Raw genomic sequence first — 7,525 nt, 5'->3', positions numbered from 1 at the left:
GGAAGGAAGGAAGGAAGGGGGAAAGGTTAAGCGCAGTGTCAAGCATATTGTAAGAGGTCAATAAGTAATAAATACTTGTTAACGACACTAAAATGAGAATTCTCCACCCAGTGGCCCCTTAGCCACTTAGTGGTTCCTATGTAGGAACCTTTCCAAAGAGAGCAAAGGCAAATGAAATTTATCTGGGTCTGACAAAAAACAAGCCCATTCACACAAACATCACAACTGAAGACCAATCCTAACTCTTCCTCCTTTGCCCATTCTTAATCCTGGCTCTGAGGTACAAGATGCCAAGCGCAGGGAAAATAGATGGCACAACCAAGGCAGAACTCAAGTCAGTACAGAGCAACTTCGAATCAGTGCGTTTAAGCCAGGGTCAGAATCAAAAGTAGTAAGAGCTAAAGGATGCTAGGGAAACCGAGGCAACAGTACATCTATTGCGTGGGGGGAGTGCCCATGTTTCCGGTTAAATACGAGGAAACAAAAGGACAGAGAAAAAGGGAGGGAGGGACGGACAGACGGACGGACAAACAGACCAGAACACCTTTTAAGGCCTTTATCGCCTACCCCTACGGAGAGAGGGAAAATCTCAAAGCATCAAACGTCCAAAATCCAGAGGAACTCTAACGCTTCCTTTCTGGCTGGCTAGAGAAGTTAAGCCTAAAGTGAATTCTCCCAGGAATCATATTCCTGGCCGTATGTTTCATGCGCTAGTCCCGGCCACACTCGTCTCACCGTAGGGAGCTGAAAACTGTTCCAGGGGCTCAGCCTTCTGGCAGCCGGTGAATTCGCTCTCCCGCTAATAGTAATCCCGGAGCAAAGTCTATGCAGTAGGGTTCTCTGCGAGCCGGAGATGCATATCGCGCACAGAATCTGACGACACCGAGTACTGAGTTCTGAGCTTGGCATGTCCCGCAGCCTGAGATGGGAAAGCAGCTCGTCTCGCCCCAAACTCACCCGCATTTTAGAAACACTTCCATCTACCCTCCAGTCTCAAAGGCATCCGCAGTATCCTCCACGGTCGAAGGTCCACCGTGAAAGAGAAGAAATGATAAAGGGAGTGGTGGCCAGGAGGCGAGGTCACCAGGGACCCTTCCCTGGCTTGGGGTGGTCGGGGTGGAGTGGGGTGGCGGGCGGTGCAAACCTGCTTGTCTCCTCCCCACTAAGCCGCGGGACTCCCCGCGGGGGCGCCTCACTGTGGGCGACGGGGACCCTGCTAGGGAAGGACACGCTGGAAGGGCTGCATGCAAAAACTTTGCTTCCTCTAGCGGCAACTCTGCGGGAAAGACCACCCTTCCTACGGCCCCAGGTCGTACCTCTCTTGGGTCAGCCGCCCGCGCCCCGCCTCGGCCCCTCGGACCCGCGTCCAACCGGTGCGGGCGGCGGCGGCGGCAGCACCGCATCTCCGCGCCCCGGCGCGCCGCGCTGGTCCAGCCGCGCGCGGCCCCTCCCCGGCGCGCGGGCGGGCGGGCGCCTCTCCGCCGGCGCCTCTCTGCTGCCTCTGGCGGCCGTGCACGCCGCGAGCCGAGCCCGGCCGGCTCCTCCTCCTCTCTCTCCTCCTCCCCGCCTGCCCCCTCCCATCCCTCCCTCCCTCCCCCTTTCAGAACACTCAATGTCGGAACGTTCCGAAGATGACGTCGGAGCGTTCTCGAATCCCGTGTCTCTCGGCTGCTGCTGCCGAAGGAACAGGGAAAAAGCAACAAGAAGGAAGAGCAATGGCGACACTGGATCGCAAAGTGCCCAGTCCGGAGGCGTTTCTGGGCAAACCCTGGTCCTCCTGGATCGACGCCGCCAAAATACACTGCTCCGACAGTAAGAACCCCACCGCCTCCTCCTCCTTTTATTATCCTGTAACCTTTCCATTCACCTAGAGCCACTGGGAAAAAGTGTGTGTGTTAGAGAGAGAGTGGCCCCCGGTGTCCTCCATGCTTCTCCCTCTCTCTCTAAATAAATACACACAGAGATAGATCATCAATGCACGGAGAGAGGCCCTGCTGCCAGGGCTGTCTGTCTGTCTGTCTGTGCCTGGCTCCCCGTGGCATCCCGCGGGGTGGGCTTTCACAGCCCCACGGTGTATCTGTTTAAAAGGCTACTCTGTTGCTGCTTGCATAGTTTTTTTGGTACCTATCTGGGCCAGGTAGATGGAAATCCGGACTTGGGAGAAAACGTTGCATTGTCAATTTTGGAAAGATTTTCATATACAGTATTTATATCGATCTGTTTGCAAATAAACACTCTCCCTCCCCACCTTGACTTTGGCCTCCCCCTTATTTTTGCTTTTTATCCTTTTCTTTTTCATCTGCAGATGTAGATTTAGAAGAGGCTGGAAAAGAGGGTGGAAAAAGCAGGGAGGTTATGAGGCTTAATAAAGAAGGTAAGTGGAGCTACTGGTATTTTAGTGTTAGCATGTGTGGCAGAATCTTCACAGGATTTCGACTATAATGTGAATTGTTCTGCTGGGTACAGAGTGACTAAGGCTTGTCAAAAATTGAGCACACCCAGGTGACTACTGCTTCGTGTTAACTTCTTTCAAAGTATAAATACAACTGGGGGGTAAAGAGAGGAAGACTGTTGAAGGCAGAAGTTTACAGCACTTCAGCTGAAGTCCATGTTTGGACCTTCCGATGCCTACCTGCCATTCACCTTTGCAGCATCTTTGCTAAATGATGGGGCATCGAAAGGTGTGAAATGAGCATTTCACAAACATCCCAGCCTTCCTTGTGGGTAAATACACAACAGCTTAATGAACCCCACATGGTCAGTCATTCCAGCAGCTACTTCTCCACTCTCCACTGAAAATCATTGTACGTGGCAAACCTTTGCAGCAAGTTACATTTGGCCAACTTTGTGCTTGGTCACAGAATGTTATGTGGCCAGCAGGGTTAGGGGCGTCTGTGTGTGTGGCCTCCCCGCCACTCACTCATCTCTGTTTGCCCAGAATGGAAATACAGTACCTGAAATGGGACACAGTGAGTAGATAGGTCATCCCAGACTGAGGCAGGCAAGTGAAGCCACAGCCTGCTGGAACTGGGCAACAAATACACATAGTCGTCATAAATAAATCATATCTTGTTCACATTTGTGAGCCTGCCATATGTAACTCTGGCCTATGAGTTTCACATGGAGCAACTCCAGAGGCGACTTTCAGCTGAACAAATGGATGGGTTCATTTGAATTGTGATTTACTAGCTGATGTCTTGTAAACATGGTTAGCTGAAATTGGGGTGAGGGGATGGCATGAGGGGGCAGAAGAAGTTGGTGGGAAATATTGAAAAAGTTCAGCCATAGCTACGCCATAGGAGCGTTGTTCACCCAAAGTGAATGGGGAAAAGGCCGTTAGACTCCAAAAACTGGTCTCCCTCATAAAACGGGATATCATCTTCTAAGGTAGCTGAAACCTGCTTGGAAAGACGGAACTCATTTTGTAGATCGACGCCTAAGACAGTTGGTTTTCTGTGCCCAGTCATTTCCTGACCATCCAGTGAGAGGAAAATTTGTGCTTCAGAAAAAACATGGAGGTTAAAATGCATACATATTCAAGGACAGTTCTCTAGCATAGTGATTCTGCTAATTAAGCACTTTGATTGGGAATGAAACCTTATTCTAAAGATGTTTGCCTCTAAATATCAGTGTGATCTTGACACGTGTCTTTAGGATGCACAAGGGAATGAAGTCAAGTGGACTTCTTACAAGCAGCAGCTTGCTTGTGCTGAATGTCCATGTGGGTTAGCAATAGATAGTATCACTAGGGATTGTTTTTCTTCGCAAACTTTCGAGATCTTTAAAAGCTTATGGGACTCAGTTATCAGACCATTGGCAATGAAAAGGTTTCCATGAAAGAAGATGAGGTTGTGAAAACCTTTAAATTAATGTTGAGTAAAGGTCATGGTATGGCACAGAACTGGCACCTCTTAGGCCTGGTGATTGGTTATGACTATAACACACAAAACTCATATTCTGCACCCTCCTCCCCGCTTCTGTTTCAAAAGACTCTTGTTCTCAGATTCTTTTTGCCTCTTGAGAGGTAGATTATTTTAAGGAAAAATGAAAAGCTCTCTTTTCCTCAGAAGTCACAAGTGGTACATCCTGCTTATTATATCCTTTGTCCTGTAAAGGTACAAAGATTCAGCTCCTAATTATACGTATTTGCATTAAGAACACCCACTGTTCAGTGTAACGTGCAATTGCTGAGTTCACCAAATAGCCATGTACAGGCTGAAATCTCTTTGTTCATGGGCCTGGTGGAGCAGACTTGGTTAGCAGTTCCTGAAGGTCTTCCTGGTATATGCACACAGTTTTCTTCACAGATAGAATACACATATACTAAATATATACTCTCTCCCCCAACCCACTGTGAGGAATTCAAGGATCGAGCTGGTACTCTGGTCTGTGTCAGGGTGTTTGGTTGCCAGGATCTGCAGAAACACTGGTTGCATTAGTCTTGCCATGGGCCCTCTTGTTGGAGTTGTCATGTAGGAGGTCTCTGGATGGATATGTGTTTGTGGATGGGTCTCTGCAGGACACAAATTGACTTAGGTGTCATTGTATTTATCTATGTGTGTGAACATATGTAGCCTGACCATGACTCTGTTGGTAGTAAGCAGGTCTTGAGAGGAAATTTGGGCTTTAATAACAATGAATGCGTAAAATAAAATTGAGGAATTCCAATGGAGAAATGAAGGGATATGATCCAGATTTTGATATGATTTTTTATTGTGATAAAATAAACATAATATAAAATTTACCATTTTAATCATTTTAAAGTCTACGATTCAGTAGTACTAAGTACATTGACAATCATCACTACTATTCATTTCCCAAATTTTCATCATCCCAATGAGAAATCCTGTACCCATTATCCACTAACTCCCCATTCCCTTTTTCTCAGCTCTGGTAACTGCTACTCTATTTTTTGTCTCTATGAAGTTTCCTATTCCCGATACATGGATGATGATATGTGTATATATCATACAACATTTGTCCCTTTGTGACAGGCTTATTTCACTTAGCATAATGTTTTCATGGTTCATCTCTGCTGCAGTATATGACAGAATTTCATTCCTTTTTACAGTTGAATAATATTCTGTTGTATGTATATGCCATATTTTGTTTATCCATCTATCTGTTGGTGGACATTTGACTTGTGTCCACCTTTTAACTATAGTGAATAACGCTGCTGTGAACATTGTTGTGATGTGATATTTTTTAATAGACTAAGCTCGGGGAACAAAGTTAGGCTAGAAATGTGAAAACAAAATCACTTTTGCCTTCTTTCTCCATCTGGCCACAGCTTCAGGACTTACAGACTTTTTAAATAACTTGATTATTGTAATATAATTCCTTCTCCATTCCTCATTTCTTTAACCTTTTTTGTGTGTCAGTTCTCTACCTATATCAGTAGGAAATGTTAACCGAATGCTTTGAAATCTCTGCAATAAGGTCTTCACATCAACGTTATTATTTCTTCCAAAGTTAACTAAAATTATAGTCAAGAGAAATTCGGCAAATACTTTTGAACCTTGCCAAATCATCACCTGGGTTCGGAAGGTGTTGGTAATTCCATGCTTGGATGCAACCATATGGGGTTATTTCAAGGGCGACCTGGTATGGCGAAAGGATCAGGAGAGAAGGCTTTGAGTCAGTTTCCTGAGTTCCCATATGTGACCTTGGGAACATCACTTCCCTTCTCTCAGCCTAGTGTCTCACTTGTACAGTAAGGAAATGGGATTAAACGTCCCCTAAGATCCCTTTCAGACCTCTGAACCTAAGTTTCTCTATTGAATGTACCTACACTTGAGATGCAGTTGTACCGAGAGGCTGTTTGTGAAAAAACTTTAAAAAAAAAAAAAAATCAAGGCCTCACATTAAAAATATCTCGAACTACTATATACTGGGTTCATTTTCCTATTTTGTAATCTCTTGGTGGCGAAAATCACCGCATGCCATACACAAGCAATTCTTATGAGTGGTATGTGACCTTTAGGGCTCTGAGATAACCGAGGGTTTACGTCCAAGCCCAGGGCTATGTGTTCCCAGGTGGAGAGTAAGTTGACCTAGGTCAGCTTGGATCAGTCAGGTACTGAGATTTCCTAAGAGGAGGGGTCCCAGAAACCTCATTAGCCTGATCTAAGATATGAAATGCATTTATGATAGAAAATTCCGAGGAAGGCCATTCATCTCGCTAACCTTTTAAAATAATTTTCTCTCTAGCTTCATAGATTTATTCGAAGACTTTTTCAAGTTAATTGAGAAAAAGCTCGATGATTTAGAAAGATATTCCCCTTTTCTAATTGCCTCACCTGAACTTTTTTTCTGAGAATGTCAATTCATAAATAAGGCTCAGGGTGAATATGGCTCATAAGTGTCCTGGACTATAATATATAAAACAGAGACAATAACAGGGTCGTTGTGAGGATTAACAGAGAAAATAATATAAAAGGGCTTAGTACATGGTAAGTACTTAATGGATGTTTGCCTTTATTCTTTTTTTAATGTGGTTATGATTATCATCATTTCTTAATGAAACTAGTTCTAGGAAACTTTATTATTATAATTAACTGAGATTTTTAAGTAATCGGTGATGAATGGAAAAGATATAGTGTATCGGAAATTTCATTTTTAGAGTAAACCATGTTATAAATTTATAAAGCTATGATTTTTAAAAAACTGATTCTATGATATCTATGTTTTTAATGGAGTGCAGTAAATATATAGTCATTGATAAGTTTTATCAAGAGTTAGAGAAAATACTTAGGCTTAGGCAGTTGTGGATAAGAAGGGTTTATGAGGTTCTTTCTGGGGACGGGAAGGTCTATAAAAAATCTAAAAAATAATTTTTTAAATGATCAATAAGTTGTTCTATCTGATCACTGAGGAAAAAACAAAAAGTCCTCAACAGATCCTTGTTCAGGTCTTTTGGAAGCCTACACTAATTACTTTGGGAATTTGTCTGTGTTTTAATGTTCCCGGATATTTTGATTTGATGTAGGTAAACTTGTAGAATGCTTCCAGTTTTGAAAACTGTTCTAGAGTCCGTAAGATCTTGCTGTGACTTTAAGAGTTTGCTTTTCTCCTGAGATGCTGGTGGATAGAATTGGGCTGGGACGCAGAAGGAAGCAGGGAATGTTGAAACATGTTAGGCCAGGTTTTAGGAGTCTTGCACTTATGGCTCGATGGGAGTGAATTGGAGGAAAAGATGGTAACTGACCTGGTAATAATGAAATGTTCTTAGAATCCAAGCCAGAGAAGCCAGCAACAAGTGGTGGAGATTTATGGGAAACTGTGGAGGGCTTCCTTTTATCATTATACAGACAGCTCCATTATCTATGCTAATAGAAGATGAGAAGACACCAAGTCCACAGATTACACAGATAAACCTCATTTTCACCATTAATTTCAACTTCTTTTTCCATTAAGCCTACCTTCCTCCCCTTTTGCTCACAAGCGGCAACATTTGTCCGCTTTGATGTTTCATTATCATCTCTCTTCTCTTGCCCGGTGTTTGAGATGAAAGGACAGGAGAGAC

At 44.1% G+C, this 7,525-nt stretch overlaps 1 protein-coding gene and 1 long non-coding RNA gene across 9 annotated transcripts in view; one reads left to right on the top strand and one right to left on the bottom strand.

Moving 5' to 3' along the window:
* LOC120591562 (uncharacterized) overlaps positions 1-1,304 on the bottom strand; it is a 10,407-nt gene extending 9,103 nt beyond the window's left edge. Inside the window, exon 1 of the long non-coding RNA XR_005649914.1 lies at positions 736-1,304. This is a non-coding gene — a long non-coding RNA (uncharacterized LOC120591562). The remainder of the gene's footprint in view (positions 1-735) is intronic.
* A 303-nt stretch (positions 1,305-1,607) lies between these two features.
* Positions 1,608-7,525, top strand: part of ATXN7L1 (ataxin 7 like 1) — a 209,833-nt gene continuing 203,915 nt past the window's right edge. For all 8 annotated transcript variants that reach the window (XM_039849378.1, XM_039849377.1, XM_039849369.1 and 5 more), the window contains exons 1-2: positions 1,608-1,812; positions 2,306-2,374. In XM_039849378.1, the coding sequence (XP_039705312.1) occupies positions 1,632-1,812; positions 2,306-2,374 (250 nt within the window). In that variant the 5' untranslated portion in view covers positions 1,608-1,631. The remainder of the gene's footprint in view (positions 1,813-2,305; positions 2,375-7,525) is intronic.

Source organism: Pteropus medius, unplaced genomic scaffold (assembly GCF_902729225.1).
Source record: "Pteropus medius unplaced genomic scaffold, Ma_sr-lr_union100, whole genome shotgun sequence".
Taxonomy (NCBI): Eukaryota; Metazoa; Chordata; class Mammalia; order Chiroptera; family Pteropodidae; genus Pteropus; species Pteropus medius.
Note: the sequence above shows the minus strand (reverse complement) of the source record. Positions and strands in the feature narration are given on the sequence as shown.